Genomic DNA, 20,467 nt, shown 5'->3' on the forward strand with positions numbered 1-20,467 from the left:
AAATGGAGAGGTTTCGTCGCCTGGTGCACAGGCCGCTCCTTAAACCCAGTCCACTGCCCGGTCGGTTCAGTGCTTGAGTTCATGCAAGAAAAGTTATCCGCAGGGTTATCCCTGTCAACGCTAAAGGTGTACGTGGCGGCTATAACGGCCTACCACACCCCGATAGAGAATGCTTCAGTGGGGAGACAACCATGGGTTACTCGTTTTCCTCCGTGGTATGATGAGGCTGAGGCCTGCGGCACGCTCGAGGGTGCCTACCTGGGACTTGGCCCTAGTGTTAGAAGGCCTAATGTTAGCCCCGTTTGAACTGATTGAAGAGGTGTCAGAGAAGTTCCTCACGTTGAAAACTGTGTTCCTTCTGGCCATCTCGTCTCTGAAGAGAGTAGGAGATCTGCAGGCTCTCTCGGTAGCTCCCTCTTGCCTTGAGTTTGCACCTGCAATGGTGAAAGCATTCCTGTTCCCGAGGGAAGGGTATGTTTCTAAGGTTTTTATAGCTTCCTGGTAGATGACGTTACCCGCCTATGACGTATCTCCACGCTATTGGACGGATTTCACTAGCGCTTCATGACGCAATCACACAGAGGCGTTCCCATAGCGTTTCGACGCAGCATCTCGTTCCCTCTCAGGGAACCACGTAACCTGAGACGATTTACTCAATGACCCATAACAATGTTTTGAAAGACAATTTCTTAGAAATACTTCTTGTCTTTAGAAATTAATGTAGTCTTTATTTTTGTTCCATATGGGAAAGCTTACATTTAATTGGTCTAAAAATGTACTTGTAATCAGTAAGTAAAAATTAATAAGGAGTGCAGTGATATACTTATAGCTCACGAGATGAGACAATGCACAATATTAGGCAAGATGATATTTTAACACAATTTTTAAGAAATTTTCAATGACAAAATATGTGACAACGTCACAAAATGCAAAACACTGCAGGTGCATTTTTAAATGTTTTAACTAATCTAGGGTTGTCACTAACAATTATCAATTAATCCGTTTTTTTGTGGTTAGACTAAAGCTGCACTCTGTAAGTTTTGCCTCTTTGTCTGAAACCTGCAATTGCCGTTATTAGCAGTTATCATCTGTATGTGGGTTGTGCATCGGCACGGCTCCTCAGTGCGAATTAATCTAATGTTTTGAGGAGTTTGTGTGACTGTAATTCAATCACTGCACCGGTGTGTAGGGCTGGGCGATATGGCCAAAATTTCATATCCCGATATAGCTCATTTGATATCCCGATAACGATATACATAACGATATAGCAATATTTCTGTTAATTTAGTTTATGAATAGTCTATACAAAATTGCAATGTGGAAATGCAGTTTGAAATGATATACAAAACAAATAAAGGTAGTATGGACTACATTTTTATTTTATTTAGAACTTTTTTTCCAGCAAGACAGTTGGTAAAGTTAACACCTGCCTAGGGATGTTAACCGATGACTGTTTGACCGATGGTTGACCGTATCAACGTTAACCGATCAAAGTTGTTGATTAAAAAAAAAAAGTGATCTCTAAATGAGTCTATTATAGACAGTGGACTAAACACTACTACAGTTATCCGTCTCATTCCAAAATCTTTTTGTGTGAAGTGAACAAATCCCTCGCACTCAATTTTTCATAACTCGCCTGTTTGTACTTAATAAACCAATAAGAACATTTGGCGCGAGGTCACAGCTTTTGGGTTTGCGCGCTCACAAGGTTTGCAAAAAGACAGGCTAAAACACTCGAGGTTAGAGCCAGAGCTGACGACGGGATGAAGCGTCATTCCGCATAAGATGGGCTTATATTTGGAAATATATTACATCTGCAACACATAAGGTGTTGATCATCATCTTCCTTTATTATTGTTAGCACTACCTCGAACTAAAGCGGCGTCTCTTCAGAGCTGTCATTTTCTTAAATGAGCTGCGGCAATGTTTCAAATGAGCTTCTTACGCTGGACAAACGCCTTTATTTTCAACGCGATCACCTTGTACCCAAACCATTTCGAAACTAAGGAGCCATTTGTCCTCAGATTACAAACAAGCTCCTCGCCGGCGCGTGTGCGGGACTCGTGTTTCGCGCTGTGGGGGATTTAAAAAAGTGACGTGAGTGGAAGGGAGGCGGCAGCGCTAGGACAGTGTCTGTGTGTGTGTGTGTGTGTGAGAGAGAGAAGGAGCGCGGCTCGCGGCTGTTATTTCAAATAGCGCAGCATATTTTAAACTAATCGGTTAACCGGTTTCAACCGGCTAATGAGGCTCAGTGGTCGGTCAAGAAAATGTTTAGTTTTCCCCATCCCTACACATGCCATTAAAATATTTCAATATATGGCTATGGTGTGCCACGCGTAAAAGCCCGTTGGAGCGTCTGTGTCTGAAGTTTGTTTTGAGCGCTTATGCCACCACTCTGGCATAATTACTCTGAGAATTACACTGGTCTGAACCGCGTCATGTTTGTTTATGTATTATTGCAGCGTGCATGGGCATGCCGTGGCGTGAGGTGCATCTTGACGTAAAATTCTGCCGTAAACGCCTTATCGTGGCGTGAGCGATAGAGCCTTATATAAAATGATAGACATTTTCTATCGTCCAGACGATATATTTCGTCATATCGCCCAGCCCTACCGGTGTGGATACTGTACTTCAGAATCACAAATTTTAATTCGTCTTGGAAGTACAACCAAAAGAAGAATTTTCAACGGACAATGTCATCTGAACATGTAACATTTCTGCCACTTTTGTTTTGACCAACTGAGTAAAAAAGCTTTACAATAAATGTGCTACCAATGGTGATTGAATCTAACGATCGCTTAGCTCATATCACATCAATTTATTATTAGGGGCCAAGCACCATAGGTGCGGAGAACTACTTGCAGGAAAGTTATTAAATTTGGTAAACTGATAGAGGTCAGTACCAATAGTAACCATAACAAATTTGGAGTCTCTAAATCATTCCCTCTAGCGCCACCAACTGACCAAAATTTCCCTAATGTTTATTCTAATATTTTTTAACCATAAGCGCTAGAAACTAAAACATTTCCTCTGATTCCTTGGCTCAAGCCGATTCTAATGCACCCTATGACGTCATTTTCAGTTATGCAACTTTTCTCACCATTTTTAAAACTTTTTCTAACTCCTCCTAGGCCATTTGTCCGATTTACACAACAATTTAACCAGATCATCTTCAGACCATGTTGACAAAAAGTTATGGAAGTTGATTCATCAAAACGTTTTTGATAAACATGCAAACAAATTTTACGTCTAGTGGTTGCAAAAACACTCTAAAGGCTATATCTCCCCAACGCTTTATTGTAGTCAAACCAAACTTGGTATATGTCATTACAATCATGACTTGAGGCAACATGCAGCGTTTCGGGACAGCACCACCTACTGGTCCGGAGATATGAAAAATGGCTAGTTTGGCTTATAACTTCTGAACAGTTAATCCAAAAATCATTAGATTCGGGGCATCATGTCGACTGACATGTCGATCATGTGTCGACTGATATCCAATTTTACCATATTGGCCATTTTGGCTATCGGCCATTTTGGATTATGTTCTAAAATGTTGTATTTTATGAATGCATGAATGGATTGTTACGAAACTTGAAATGGGTCATCACCACGATGCCCTGAAGCAGCCTGAGAAGTTTCGAAACAGTGCTAGGGAGAATAAAATCCAATCAAAGTCAGGTGTTAGTAATTTTTTAAGCATTTTTTTTCCTTCATATAATTGTCTATAACTCCAAAATGAAATGAGATATTTTCACCAAAATTCACACACACATATATGGGCTCACTCCAAGGACACACATGGAGTTTATACTTCCAGAACCCGACTGATCTCTATAATAACCAAAAAAACAGTGGCCTACCGTAGGGCTGGGCGATATGGCCAAAATTTCATATCCCGATATAGCTCATTTGATATCCCGATAACGATATACATAACGATATAGCAATTTTTCTGTTAATTCAGTTTATGAATAGTCTATACAAAATTGCAATGTGGAAATGCAGTTTGAAATGATATACAAAACAAATAAAGGTAGTATGGACTACATTTTTATTTTATTTAGAACCTTTTTTTAAAGCAAGACTGTTGGTAAAGTTAACACCTGCCTAGGGATGTTAACCGATGACCGTTTGACCGATGGCTGACCGTATCAACGTTAACCGATCAAAGTTGTCGGTTAAAATAAATAAAAAAGTGATCTCTAAATTAGGCTATTATAGACAGTGGACTAAACGCTAAGTACTACAGGTGGCCGTCTCATTCCAAAATCTTTTTGTGTGATTGAACATATCCCTCGCGCTCAATTTTTCATAACTCGCCTGTTTATACTTAATAAACCAATAAAAACATTTGACGCGAGGTCACAGCGTTTGGGTTTGCGCGCTCACAAGGTTTGCAAAAATTAAACACTCGAGGTTAGAGCCAGGGCAGACGACAGTATGAAGCGTGCATTTCGCTTAAGATGGGCTTACATTTGGAAATATATTACATCTTCATTTCAGTGGTAACACATAAGGTGTTGATCGTCTTTCTTTATTATTGTTAGCACTACCTCGAACTAAAGCGGCCTCTTCGGAGCCGTCATTTTCTTAAATGAGCCGCGGCAATGTTTCAAATGAGCTTCTAACGCTGGACAAACGCCTTTATTTACAACGCGATCACCTTGTACCCAAACCATTTCGAAACTAATGAGCCATTTGTCCTCTGATTACAAACAAGCTCCTCTGCGGCGCGTTTGCGGGACTCGTGTTTCGCGCTGTGGGGGATTTAAAAAAAGTGACGTGAGTGGAAGGGAGGCGGCAGCGCGTGTGTGTGTGAGTGAGAGAGCGAGAGAGAGACAGAGGGAGCGCGGCTCGCGGCTATTATTTTAAATAGCGCAGCATATTTTAAACTAATCGGTTAACCGGTTTCAACCGGCTAATGAGGCTCGGTGGTCGGTCAAGAAAATGTTTAGTTTTCGCCATCCCTACACCTGCCATTAAAATATTTCAATATATGGCTGGTGTGCCACGCGTAAAAGCCCGTTGCAGCGTCTGTGTCTGAAGTTTGTTTTGAGCGCTTATGCCACTATTCTGGCATAATTACTCTGAGAATTACCCTGGTCTGAACCGCGTCTACTACCGTCTTCCTCCATGTTTGTTTATGTATTGCAGCGTGCATGGGCATGCCGTGGCGTGAGGTGCATCTTGACGTAAAATTCTGCCATAAACGCCTTATCGTGGCGTAAGCGATAGAGCCTAATATATAACGATAGACATTTTCTATCGTCCAGACGATATATTTCGTCATATCGCCCAGCCCTAGCCTACCATATAACGTCTTTCAGTAAAATGTGTGTAAGAGAAAGACTTAAATACAATTATATTCTTGATGATAAGATAACTTGTCTTGTTATACGTTATGTGCTTTCAGCTTTGTGCTTCCAGCAATGAATGATTAAAAAGCTTTTTTTTAAATTTATCCTTTCTACTTAATGAGATGATGTGAGCATCTTGAAATCACTGTTGAATTTGTATTTCTATTTGCTAGCTATATTTATTAAAATTATAGAGAAATATGGTTCTATGAAATAGCTTAAAAAATATCTTAAGTTTGTGTGCATTTCTTTTTTCTTATAGGTGTGGGATTTGTGTTATTGTCCTTTAGAAAACACTTGAGCTGAAGTCATTTTTCTTTTTACTGCTGAATGATATACAACCCCAAGGTCAAGGTCAAGAGTGGATTTTCAACTTGGAATTAATGCTGGGTCATCTATGAAAACTCATTCAGGGGAGGAGATAAACAGGCATTATATTTCACATCATGCATCACACAATGTTTTCATTCACTTCGATTTTCAAAAAGCCAAATGATTAATGTTTTTCTTTATAAAAAAAAAAAAAAAAAAAAAATATTAAGCACAATGCCTTGGGCGATTTAACTCGAAAGGCCTATCTCTCCCAGCACCTGCTGCTTATGTCGCCAGTGACATTATCATACGGTTTTGCAAAAAACTAGATTTACAATGCTCAATTTAACTAAAAACCAAATATAATCTCACAGCTGCACATCTGACTCCATGCCAGCCTAACACCACAGTGCTGACAATTTTTTCGCCACGGTTGAATGCCATTAACATGACGGCTGTAATGGTACCCTTAATGTTTCTGCTTCAAACCAGTTCAAAGCAACTAGGCAGACACAACAACACAGAAACATATGGAGCATTTAGTCCTCCATATAATCCTATTCAATTAACAAGACCAAAAAAAAAAGTGTTTCATGCATGTAACACTTTTTCAGATAATGGACAGCATTACTGAGTAAATGATGACAGAATTTTCATTTTTAGGTGAACTATCCCTTTTTTAGAAACATAATTACATTAAACAGACAGTTAACCCAAAAAATGAAAATTAGCCCATGATTTACTCACCCTCAACCAATTCCCTAGGTGCATATGACATTCTTCTTTCAGATTAATACAATCAGAGTTATATTTAAAAAAAAAAAAATATATATATATATATATATATATATATATATATATATATATATATATATATATATATATATATATATATATATATCCTGGCTCTTCCAAGGTTTATAATGACAGTGAATTGCTGTCTTTGATTTGAAGTCCATAAAAGTAATCCAAAAAAGCCAAAGCTCTGGGGGTTAATAAAGGCCTTCTGAACTAATCAAATACATCTGCTAACTGTCGTACACGCATTCACGAGAGATTGGTGTTGATGAAGGCAAAACATGCTTTTTTTTTTATCTGAGCCAATGGGATCCCTTGGGGTCCTAATGGAGACCCAATTCATGGTGGGGACTTGATTTGTCACCACACCACCATCATTGGGGAATATAAATTGACATATTCCACGCAAGTCAACGAAATTATGCAATCGACATAAATTACGTTGGAGCTGATTAATATATATGAAAATAGAATCCATAAATTTTAAATGGTTTAATAACATATCACAATATTACTTTTTATCTATATTTTGATCTAAAGGACCTTGGTGAATGCAAGAACATAATCTATCACCTAAATGCTTAAATGACAAGACGTGTTTTCTGATGTTTAAAAAATATATATATGTTTGTTCCTGACAAAGGTATCCATCAAAAAGAAAGATAAAGAAGTGTAAGAAATGGTAATGGAAATTATAAAACCAAAAACAAACAGCCTGACGCATTAATATGTGGTCTACAAATTTGTTCTCAATGTGATACTTGAGACTAAATCAATTACATTAAGATATAAGTGGAAGCAGTGTTCAAGACTGCCTCCTAGTGAAGAAAATACTGGCAGAGCAGAAGGGCTGCTGCTGCTCATGTGAGATCACACCTCACGTGTCAAACAGGAATTAACAACCTTGTGTTTCAAGGGAAATCAATACAACTGCTAAAAAAAAGACTAACCCCAGATATTTCTGAAAATACATGTAAAGGTCTGGGATGTAGATGTGTTGAAAGTACTGTGGTTTAATCGAGCACGTGTCATCATGGCTATTTTAAGAAGGCATGATTACCATCATTTACAGCAAAAGAGGCACGCTTTTAGATCCACTACCTGACCACTTTCTATCAACACACCTACTTTGTGCAACCAAAACACAGGGCTCATTTATTTTCAGTACTTCCTTCAAATATCTATCACAGTGCTGAGTCACGTAAGGAAAACATTAGCTGTTGTGTTCAAGGTTTGGCTTATTTCAGAAAGTGACAAAAGGTAAAAATAGACTTCATCTAACAATGACAAATGCCATGTGGAGTGCCTGAACAACCTTGAGCCATGGTGAAAGGGAGACATTTGACATTCGCATGAACGCTCCTGACTTTTGATGTAAGTGGCCCATGGCTGATGGATTTGGCTGACAGACTTCTGGAGTGAAGAGGTGTGTTATGTTGTTTCTGTTGCAGAACGACTCACATGTGAGGCCTACGAGAGCCACGCGGATGCTGAGGTCCACCATCACCTCCCATCTGGGACCACATCGTACCACTGCCGGGGGGATCAGAATTTCTGCTGACACGTAGAACTGCAGTGCGTAGGTGATGTAAATTCCAAAAGAGTAAAGCAGCTTCACGATCTGATATAACCTACAGAACACATACATATTACATACATTTCTTATTTTTGCAGCCATTTATGTCAAAAAACCTTTCAAAAGTTTAAGATCACTAATATATTATATATACACACACTCACCTAAAGGATTATTAGGAACACCATACTACACTCAACAATGTGCTGAAAGCATTCTCTAGAAATGTTGGCCCATATTGATAGGATAGCATCTTGCAGTTGATGGAGATTTGTGAGATTTACATCCAGAGCACGAAGCTCCTGTTCCACCACATCCTAAGGATGCTCTATTGGGTTGAGATCTGGTGACTGTGGGGACCATTTTAGTACAGCGAACTCATTGTCATGTTCAAGAAACAATTTGAAATGATTCGAGCTTTGTGATATGGTGCATTATCCTGCTAGAAGTAGCCATAAGAGGCTGGGCACATGGTGGTCATAAAGGGATGGACATGGTCAGAAACAATGCTTCAGGTAGGCCCTGTGTCCTTTAAACAATGCCCAATTGGCACTAAGAGGCCTAAAGTGTTAGCCTGACAAGCCAGACCCACATCAAGATGTTTGGTCTGGAAACTCACCATTGACAGGGCTCAGTCCGAGGGGCGGGATAAATGGTTGTCTTTCAAACTCCCTCTGCACGCAACTGGATAGCGCAACAACCATCCAGAGCAACGTGAAGCAGAGCTAGTTGAAGCTAGTAAACAAGTGAAGATTAAACCTTCACCGTATCCGGTCAGCAAAACTCTGAACACATCTTCCCTTTTTAAGAATGACTTCAGGTGTCGTTCTTTGTTCTTTTCCCAAAGAAAAGCTCAACTCCAAGTCTTCCAGAGTCGCGGCCAAAGCCGATTTGAAAGACTGCCATTCGCCAGCTTCTGTGTTTACTAGTAGCATGCAAGTGCAACTCTGCTGTCATTATGTTAAGCCCCGCCCATCGACTCTATGCACGATGTGATTGGCCTGACCAGAGTTTGGTTTTTACTAGGGCCGGGACTTTAACGCGTTAATTAAGATTAATTAATTACGTGACTTTAACGCATTAATTAATTACGCAAAAAAAATAAAATAAAAATTAACCACACTTATTTTTGCACCGCGGAACATTTTTCAATGAATGAGTTTCGATTGACTGATTATACTGGAACACCAACTAGCGCTCGCTCCGGAGTCACGACAAAAACAAACCATGGGTGCGTCTCTCTCAATCAGCTCCCTAGTTCAGTAGTCAGGGCACTGATCAGGGAGTCAGCCCATTGACTTATGTCCTGATCAGTGCCCTGACTAGTGAACTAGGGAGCTGATTGAGACGCAGGGCATGAGTGAACATGAACGAAGAAGCTGATGAGACTGCTTTGCTTGGCCCCGTGGATGGGAAATTTTGTTTTAAAAAACGAAAGAATGGAAGCGTCGTCAAGAGCATGGTAGTGTGCAAGCTATACAACAAGGAATTTGGGTATCACCGCAGCACATCGAGCCTCAGATATCACAAATATGCTTTTGCTACACTTAATGGCAAACATTGCGCTGGTCTGCTGGACTGAAATAAATAAACAATATTTTGTTGATTAAGCTTATGTTTTCAGTCATTATTCAATGGTATACTAAAAATACATGTGAAACATTCCTTCTCATTGTTCTCAGGTCAAATATTTATATGCAATTAAAATGCAATTAATTTCGATTAATTAATTACAAAGCCTCTAATTAATTAGATTAATTTTTTTAATCGAGTCCCGGCCCTAGTTTTTACAGCTCATGAGTAGTACCCGGTGGGGTCTTCTGCTTTAGTAGCCCATCCGCCTCAAGGTTGTGCGTGTTGTGGCTTCACAAATGCTTTGCTGCATAGCTCGGTTGTAATGAGTGGTTATTTCAGTCAAAGTGCTCACCTATCAGCTTGAATCAATCGGCCCATTTTCACCCAAAGAACTGCCGCATACTGGATGTTTTTCTCTTTTCACACTGTAACCCCTATGCAAAATCCCTATGTGAAAAAGTCAATGTTCTATGAACTGAATTATCATTTATTGTGCCCTTCAATCACATTATTTTGTAAACCTGATATCATGGAAATCTGCCTAGCAACTAGAGTGTTAGCAATAAAAGGAAATTTGCTATTGTTGTAAAAAAAATGTGAAGCTCCGCCCCCTTGGCGATCGTTCGAGAAAATATCGGCAGAGAGTAATGATATGCTCCGCTGTGCAGATGCAGAGAAACTGAATATTACACAAACATGTTGTTTTAAAAGAGACTTAACTGATATTAAAAAGAGTAAGTTCATCATGAACACTTGGGTCATTGGATTGATGCTGTATTTCGTCAGGTGTGAACTTGAATCTCGGCCAGGTTTTTTGCATGCATTTGAATTATTCCGGAGGGAAGATGGCGAGCCAAACACCCTTGAACGTTGAATCCATGGAGTCATTGATTGCGGCGGGACGTCTCATTTGATCCCAAGTGCTGTGCGGTAGGAAATCATTGGGCCCTTGAGTGCACTATTCTTTTTTTTTCTTATTTCGCCTCGTCAACTGCTAAATTCCAGGTTGGGATTGGATGGGACATTTTAGTTGAAATACTCAGACCACCCTGTCTGGCACCAACAACCATGCCACACTCAAAATTGCTGAAATCACCTTTCTTTCCCATTCTCACATTCAGTTTGGAGTTCAGGAGATTGTCTTGACCAGGACCACACCCTTACATGCACTGCCATGTTGCTTGGTTGATTAGATATCACACAGATTGCATTAATAGAAGGAGAGAAAGGTGTTCCTAATAATCCTTTAGGTGAGTGTGTGTGTATATATATATATATATATATATATATATATATATATATATACACACATATATACATATACATATTAGGGGTGTAACGGTTCACAAAATTCACGGTTCGGTTCGATACGATACACTGGTGTCACGGTTCGGTTCGGTACGGTTCGGTATGTTTTAGATACAGCAAAAAGAAAAAATTGGCAGATAAATTACCTTTTTTTATTATTATTTTATTAAAACTAACAAAGTATGATTTTTTTTTTTTTTTTACATTGAACAATGATGGAGCTATACTTTACCCATCTTCTGTGTAGTTACAGGAATAAGACATTAGCTCTTTACATTAGCGGTGCGCGTTGCAGGAGCCCCACACCCTATAGTGCTTCCACATATGATGCGTTTGCAGTCCGCAAATGATCCGCTGGTGTATACCACAAACACAGCATTTATTCATTATTTTTTATTTAAAATCCAAAAGTTTTTACTGAACATGCCTCGTCAGAATTCCAATTTTCTTTGTTTACTCTTTAATAGAAGTCAGGTTACGTAGCCTACTACATTTAAACAACATTTTATTAAATTCATTTATTCATATTTATATACTTTAGATTTAGCTCACACAAGTGGCAAAACATTTAAACCTAGTTTATAGCCTAAATCACAAACATTTTAAATTAGAAACTTACAATAGTCTATTCAAAAACAGCCGACTCTAGTCTTATCTTTCGTTTTTACACCCTTTTAAAAGAAATCCTGCAGGTCAAAAAGAACTTTGCTTTTCACCTCCAAGAAAGTACGAGTGCTCTCCATTATGGCACTTTTTTTTTTTACCTAAATGCCAGGTATGGTGTCGTTCTGTTGCTTTACTTGAGAAAAAAAAAGCCATGTGTTGACTTTGAAACAAGAGTATATTTTAAATGATATGCATCTGTGGTGAAATTACTAGATTTTCGCGTCAGTACATGTTTATTTTAATGCGAACAATGTTCTATCGCTTTAATGCAGCAGTGCAGCGCAGCAAAAAATAGACTCGGTACGAAAACGATCCGTGCACTGCTGCAGACGCAACGCTCCTGGAACAGACTGACGGACAGCATCCGTGTGCAGTGTGAAAACTGTAATCCGTTAACATGGGTACGGGAAAAAACGCACCGCACACGCACTGCAGACGGAGTGTGAAACGGGCGTTAGGTCTCACGCCCGTTTCACACATACTCCGTCTGCAGTGCGTGTGCGGTGCGTGTTGCGTTGCGTGTGCGTTGCAGGAGCCCCACACCCTGTAGTCCTTTCACATATGCTGCGTTTGCAGTCCGCAACTGATTCGCTTTTACATACCACAAACACAGCATTTATTAATGATTTTTTAATTTAAAATCCAGAAGTTGTTACTGATCTTGGCTCATCAGAATTGCAATTCTCTTTGTTTAATCTTTCTGAGTAGACAGGTTAACGTAGGCTACAAGCCTACATTTAAACAACATTTTTTCATTTCATTAATTCATATTTATATATTAATATACTTTAAATTTAGCTCACACAAAAGGCAAAACATTTAAACATAGGTTATAGCCTAAAATCATAAACATTTTAAATTAAAAACTTAGAATAGGCTATTCAAAAACAGCCGACTCTCGTCTTTTCTTTCGTTTTTAAACCCTTTGAAAAGAAATCCTGCAGGTCAAAAATAACTTTGCATTTCACCTCCAAGAAAGTACGAGTGCTCTCCATTATGGCACATTTTTTACCTAAATGCCAGGTAAGGTGTCGTTTTGTTGCTTTACTTGAGAAAAAAAGCCATGTGTTGACTTTGAAACAGGAGTATATTTTAAATGATATGCATCCGTGTTGAAATTACTAGATTTTCGCGTCAGTACATGTTTATTTTAATGCGAACAATGTTCTATCACTTTAATGCAGCAACGCAACGCAGCGCAGCGCAGCAAAAAATAGACTCGGTACGAAAACGATCCGTGCACTGCTGCAGACGCAACGCTCCTGGAACGGACTGACGGACTGCATCCGCGTGCAGTGTGAACGCTGTCATCCGTTAACATGGGTACGGAAAAAAATACGCACCGCACACGCACTGCAGACGGAGTATGTGTGAAACGGGCGTTAGGTCTCATATCCGCGGCTATAAATGGACCACTCGCCGCGGTGATGTCTTTTGCCATTTGAATAAGTTGGAAATGTCTGTCTAAATGCTGCGAGGATAGTTTGTGGGATAGTTTGTGGCTGTTTCTCCTTTTTATCGTCTTGTTGTCGGCGTAAATGAGTTGATTGACATGACATGAATTATTCCCGCAGCTGTACCATAAGCAAATGCGACATACCGTTGTTTTTTAATCCATCACTCTTGCCAACACCATCATAGCTTACAAAGAATCCAAAGTTCACCCAAACACCAGACCTGTTGGTTATTGGAGGATCTTCTATTTCTGGTTTGTTAAACGCAATTGCCATTTTGCCACGAGCATTCAGCGCGTAGCCTACTGAGTATGCGAGCACCTGACTGAGCAGCCTAAAACATATTTGGTGGTTTTTTTTTTTTCACTTCGGCGGTGTCAGGGGCATTGCCTGTTATGTCGTTTTGGTTATTGGGCTACCTTGTTGAACGCATATTATTATATTTCACACACTTTTATATTTTCCAAATCTAATTAATTAGTCCAAGAACCGTTCGGTACATGATGCGTACCGCGTACCGAACCGAAAGCCTCGTACCGAACGGTTCGATACGAATACGCGTATCGTTACACCCCTAATACATATACATACACACACACACACACACACACACACACACACACACACACACACACACACACACACACACACATATTATATATATATATATATATATATATATATATATATATATATATATATATATATATATATATATATATATATATATATATATATATATATATATATATATATATATATATATTAGGGCCGGGACTCGATTAAAAAAATTAATCTAATTAATTAGAGGCTTTGTAATTAATTAATCGAAATTAATCGCATTTTAATCGCATATAAATATTTGACCTGAGAACAATGAGAAGTCATTTTTCACATGTATTTTTAGTATACCATTGAATAATGACTGAAAACATAAGCTTAATCAACAAAATATTGTTTATTTATTTCAGTCCAGCAGACCAGTGCAATGTTTGCCATTAAGTTAAGCAAAAGCATATTTGTGATATTTGAGGCTCGATGTGCTGCGGTGATACACAAATTCCTTGTTGTGTAGCTTGCACACTACCATGCTCTTGACGACGCTTCCATTCTTTCGTTTTTTAAAACAAAATTTCCCATCCACGCGGCCAAGCAAAGCAGTCTCATCAGCTTCTTCGTTCATGTTCACGCATGCCCTGCGTCTCAATCAGCTCCCTAGTTCCCTAGTCAGGGCACTGATCAAGACATAAGTCAATGGGCTGACTCCCTGATCAGTGCCCTGACTACTGAACTAGGGAGCGGATTGAGACGCACCCATGGTTTGTTGTTGTAGTTGTCGCGCTAGTTGGTGTTCCAGTATAATCGGTCCGTCGAAACTGATTCATTGAAAAACGTTCCGCGGTGCAAAAATAAATGCGGTTAAATTTTTTATTTTTTTGTGTAATTAATTAACGCGTTAAAGTCACGTAATTAATTAATCTTAATTAACGCGTTAAAGTCCCGGCCCTAATATATATATATATATATATATATATATATATATATATATATATATGTGTGTGTGTATTATACATATTATATATATATATATATATATATATATATATATATATATATATATATATATATATATATATATATATATATATATATGTGTGTGTGTGTATGTGTATGTATATGTATATATGTAATATATATATGTAATATATATATATATATATATATATATATATATATATATATATATATATATATATATATATATAAAATATAAAGCTTTTGCAACATTATAAATGTCTATACTGTCACTTTAATGCATCCCTGCTAAATAAATGTATTCATTTCTTTAAGTTTTTTTTGCAATTAAATGGTAATACAATGTTACAAAAGCTTTTTATTTCAGAATACGTTCTTTTGAAATTTCTATAAAACAACAACAACAAAAACAACAACAACAAAATCAACAAAATTTCAACAAAGTTTCAACATTGATAATAATCATAAATTTTTCTTGAGCAGTAAATCAGTAAGTCATATTAGAATGATTTCTGTAAGGATCATGTGACACTGAAGACTGGAGTAATGATGGTCAAAATTCAGATTTGCATCACAGCAATACATGGCATTTTAAAATATACTCAAATAGAGAACATATAAAAAATTATTTTATATTTTAATAATATTTCACAATCTTACAGTTTTTTTGTTTTTCTAATAAAATGCAGCCTTGGTCAGCAGAAGAGACTTCTTTAAAAACATTTTAAAAATCTTACCGTTCTAAAACTTTTGACCAGTAGTGTATATATATAATAATGTAATTTATTTCTGTGACGACAAAGCTGAATTTTCAACATCATTACTCCAGTCTTGAGTGTCACATAATCCTTCAGAAATCTAATATGATAATGATAAGAAATGTTTCTTGAGCAGCAAATCAATGTTGAAAATAGGATTCTTTGATGAATAGAAAGAACAGAATTCATTTTAAATAGAAAACTATTTTATGCATCCTTTCTGAATAAATATCATTTTCTTTCAAAAACAAAACAAAATATAGCTGCAAGCAGCAATTGTCGGGGCAAAGCGAAATGAAGACCATAAGACATGCCAGCATAGCTAGCTAGGAGTATAAGACCAACTGCAACAATGAGCCATTAAAGACTTATGAAGTTGATTTTAGGCAAAAAAGCAGTACAATTTTAAATACAGTCAATAATAATGATTTAATGGTTTATCACTTTCAACCAATAGGAGGCACTGTTACAAAACTGATGTGGTGTAGTCAAACTGGGGTAGAAATGACACATGCAAAGTTTGGTGTCAATATGTCAAAGCATTGCAGAGATACAGCCTTAAGAGTCATTTTTGCATCATGGCTCCACTGTGTTACTGTGGTATATGACAACTGTTTTGTCTATCTACACGAAATCCATAATTATTTGTTCACATGGTCTGAAGATGATACGATTCAATTTTGGTGAAAATTGGACAAACGGTCTAGGACGAGTTTGAAAAAGTAGGTTTTTAACCAGTAACAAGATAGAGGGCAGAGAGGTTTGCCAAATATGTGTAAAATTGGTATCTATGTTCTCAACATGAGCCAATGAATGATTTATGACCAGTCTCATTACAATAGGCTAATTTAATTAAAAGTTATTAGTATTTTTGTACACTTTATTGCAACTTTTGACCACAAGGTGGCGCTGCCCGAAAACTTGTTAAGTACCTTCAGGGTATGGAGCGGAAGACACATACCGAGTTTTGTAATGATACACTAATGCATTCGTAAAGTATAGCATTAGCATTTTATACCCTAATACTGCATTGAAGTCAATGGGAATTTCAGGTTTTGTTCTTTTATAGCGCCACCAAGAGGCACAATCTCAATATTTTTTTGTATATGTCCTCAGAGTGAGCACATACATATATGTGTCGAGTTTGGGGAAAATGTCTCATTTTGTCTTGGAGTTATAAACAGTTGTATGAAAAAAACACGTAAAAAATGACACCTGACTTTGAATGGATTTTACTACCCCTTACTATCAATATTTTGAGATTTGGGCATTAGCGTATAGCTATCGACGACCTATGTTTCCGAACTTCTGATGCTGGTTTCGTCTCGATTGGATTAGCGGTTTTAAAGATATCAGCTAATGTTTTTTAAGCACTAAATTACAACGCTGCATAAACCATATGCCAAAACCTGGCAAGTCTGGTATCGTTGGACTCGGCAAGGATTCAGGAGACCAAAACAGTTACTCCCATCAAAATATGTTAACCACACCCAAAGTTATAAGCATTTGGGGAAAAAAAATTAGCCACTGGGTGGCGCTGTATCGGAACATCTCAGGCTACTTCAGGGCATTGTGGTGATGACCAATACCAAGTTTCGTAACAATCCGTTCATGTGTTTATAAAATACAGCATTTTAGCACATAAAATTAAAATGGCCGACAGCCAAAAAGGCAGACTTAGTAAAATTGGATATCAGTTGACTCAACATGATGCCCCGTATTTAAGGAGACCAATTTTATGATTTTTGGATAAACGGTTCAGAAGTTATAAGCCAAAATAGCCCTTTTTCGTATCTCCGGACCAGTAGGTTGCACTGCGCCAAAACGCTGCATGTTGCCTCAGGTCATGTTTGTGATGACATGTACCAAGTTTGGTTTGAATACGATAAAGCATTGCGAAGATATAGCCTTTAGTGTGTTTTTGCAACCTCTATGTAAAATATGTTCGCACATTTTTCGTAAACGATTTGAAGAATCAACTTGAATTCCATAACTTTTTGTCACCATGGTCTGACGGGGGTTTTGGTTCAATTTCCATGCAAATCAGACGAATCAGACGAGTTCGAAAAAGTCGTTTTTATGGAAAATTAAAAATGGCGGGAAGATTTTTATGATGCAAAACGATGTCATAGGGTGCAATCGAATCAGCTTGAGCCAAGGAATCAGAGGAAATTTGGATTTTGTTTCTAGCCCTTTTAATTCAAGAGTTATTAGCATAAAGATGAGTGCAACTCTGGACAGTTGGTGGAGCTAAAGGGATTGAGTTAGAGACTCAAAATTTGCTATATTGACAGTTGTTACTATCCTTTATATGTGTGCCAGATTTCATCATGTTTCCGCAAGTGTTTCTATGGGTTGCCATAGACTTGTGAGCGGAATAATAATAATAATAATAATAATAATAGGAACGCTAACGGTTTCAATAGGTGCCTACGCACCTTCGGTGCTAGTCCCCTAAAAATCTCCAAATCTTTTGTAAAATTATAAATGTCTTGGCTTATGGAGGACCAACCCTGCACAAATTAAAAATAAATAAGTAAATAAATGAATAAATAAATAAATATACACATATGTAAATTAATAAAAACATAAATAGATAAATAAATGTGATAATAGGAAAATAAATAACAGAATAAACGACTTGATAAAATAAATATGATTCATTTTTAATCAAATACAATTTTGTATTATCTTTCCCTTCATTTATTATTTTCTGCTTTTATAAAAATATATCTTTGTAACTTTTATTTATTTGTTAATTAAATTTAACATTTATTTTTATATTTATTTTTACATGTATTTTTATATTTATGCGTTCATTTATTTTTTACATTTATTTTTCCCTCATGTATTTATTTTTACATTTATTGATCGATTGATTCATTTATTTTTATTTTTCGTGTGCAACATGTAAATGAGGAGGGCGGTCCTTGTGTAGCTTCAGCACAACATTGGTTGAGAGCTCACCACAGTCTATGAAGCTCACACACACAGAATCAGACCAGCTGAGGAGAGTTGTCAGTAAATGACGGCTGCATAGTTCTTTCACAGCCACTAAATTACTTGCAAAGCAAATTAAATTATTTTAAATTATTTTAAGACTGTTTAAATTATTTTAAGACTTCAGCCATGAATCAGTGAATCGATCAATGATTCGGATCGCCAATGTCACGTGATTTCAGCAGTTTGGATCACGTTTCAAACTGCCAAACTGCTGAAATCACGCGTCATTGGCGATCCAAATCATTGATCAATTCACAGATTCATGGCCATTTGAATCTTTATTTGAGGTTTGAAAACAAACGCTGGAAGAGAAGACTGATGCAACATAATCTTAGTTTTGAAATGTATTTTCGATGCTTCAAGAGATTCTAATTAACCTACTGATGTCACATATGGACTACTTTGATGATGTTTGTATTCCCTTTCTGGACATGGACAGTATAGTGTGCATAGACTGCATATGCTCTGGGACTAAAATATAAAATATCTTAAACTGTGTTCTGAAGATGAACGGAGGTCTTATGGGTGTGGAACGACATTAGGGTCATTATTAATGACATCAATTTAATTTTTAGGTGAACTAACCCTTTAAGTCTCATCATTTAAGACCTAGAACTCAATGCTTCCATGAATTTAAGAGTTTTTAAGGCCTTATATTTTGATTTTGAAATTAAAGACTTTTTAAGACCCTAACCCTAACCCTGAGTAACACAATCTAAAAAAAAGTTAGACTAGAAGACACATTCAAGATTCCCTGGTACTCACCAGCACAACGGTAAGTTTAATGTGATGCTGCCCCGAATTTTCTCTCCAAAACCAATGTAGCCAATGGTGCCCAGGGAGATGTAGAGAGTGGTGACAATGCCCATGCCAAGATACAGAACCATAGGGAACTTTCTGGGATTCTGCATCTTATTCTCAAGCGGTAGCACCTGTAAACAATGAAGATCGAGAGTGACACCTTTCTAAATTTTACTTTTTTCCCCTGAATAATATTTCTATCAGAGCAAAATCAGAGCAAAGGAAAAACTTACAACTCCAATTCCCTCAAAGGCGAATATTGCCGTTCCAAAGAAAAGAGGATAGTCAACTCCCCTTCCTGCCAGTGGGAGGTTGATGGGATATGGGATATTCTGTCAATGCAAACAAAGAATATAAAAACATGTCTGGCAGTCTGTAACATTGAGAATACTTTAAAAAAGTTTACATGAATATATAGTTAGGTCAAAAAGTCTAAAACCAAGAAAATGCCTCTGGTTTGGATTCTTTTCCAAGTTATTAAAATTTATTTACAATTATATTTCAGTATACTTATATACACTATCACATTTTTTAAGTCGCTTATGCTCATAGATATATTTATTTGATCAAAAATTTCCAATTATAATTTCAGCAAACTGTTCTGTGATGGCAAAGCTGAAATTTCACCATATGCTGAAAGCCATTGTGCTGCTTAGTTTATTTGTGGAAACAATGTAACTGTTTTAACAATTTAATTTGATGAATAGAAAGTTCACAAGAATATATAGTTTTATACAGTATATATATATATATATATATATATATATATATATATATATATATATATATATATATATATATATATATATATAAATATAAGAGAATATATGCATACAAAAGAAATAATGAAGGTAAACCACTGATTACCTTGTTACCTTGCACATATGATGCAGTGCTAATTCAAGATACCAGTTAAAAGGAACATTTTGTGCCCTCGACTTCATGTTCACATGTTTTTGTGAACAACAAAGTAATTTGCAATCTTCAGCCAACTTCCTCTTGCTGTTTCCATCATGACAACTTTTCTTCCTTCACTGAAAAATTGTGTTACCAACTTGCTCATTTCTCAGGAGCTGCCTTCCAATTACAAGCGGAAGGACTGATTTAAAGCGGTTCAATTGGAAATGGGCTCTAAAAAACAACCCTGAAATCTGTCATTTACACTTAAGTCTTCATCCATAACTTCTGAGACTGAATCAGCAGTCCAGGGGAGAGAAATTGGTCCTGAAAATTGCTTGGAGCAGAGGATCTATTGTTGTATGATTTAACAACAAACCTAATAAACTTTTGTTCAACTTAAGTGCCTTTAACTACTATGTA

The 20,467-nt window shown here is 37.1% G+C and overlaps 1 protein-coding gene across 3 annotated transcripts in view; it reads right to left on the reverse strand.

The window, feature by feature from the left end:
- Positions 1-20,467, reverse strand: part of slc36a1 (solute carrier family 36 member 1) — a 103,796-nt gene that overhangs the window by 37,842 nt on the left and 45,487 nt on the right. For all 3 annotated transcript variants that reach the window (XM_067457813.1, XM_067457812.1, XM_067457814.1), the window contains exons 9-11: positions 19,381-19,479; positions 19,112-19,278; positions 7,932-8,101 (exon numbers count right to left, since the gene is read on the reverse strand). In XM_067457813.1, the coding sequence (XP_067313914.1) occupies positions 7,932-8,101; positions 19,112-19,278; positions 19,381-19,479 (436 nt within the window). The remainder of the gene's footprint in view (positions 1-7,931; positions 8,102-19,111; positions 19,279-19,380; positions 19,480-20,467) is intronic.

This window comes from Pseudorasbora parva, chromosome 11 (assembly GCF_024679245.1).
Source record: "Pseudorasbora parva isolate DD20220531a chromosome 11, ASM2467924v1, whole genome shotgun sequence".
NCBI lineage: Eukaryota > Metazoa > Chordata > Actinopteri > Cypriniformes > Gobionidae > Pseudorasbora > Pseudorasbora parva.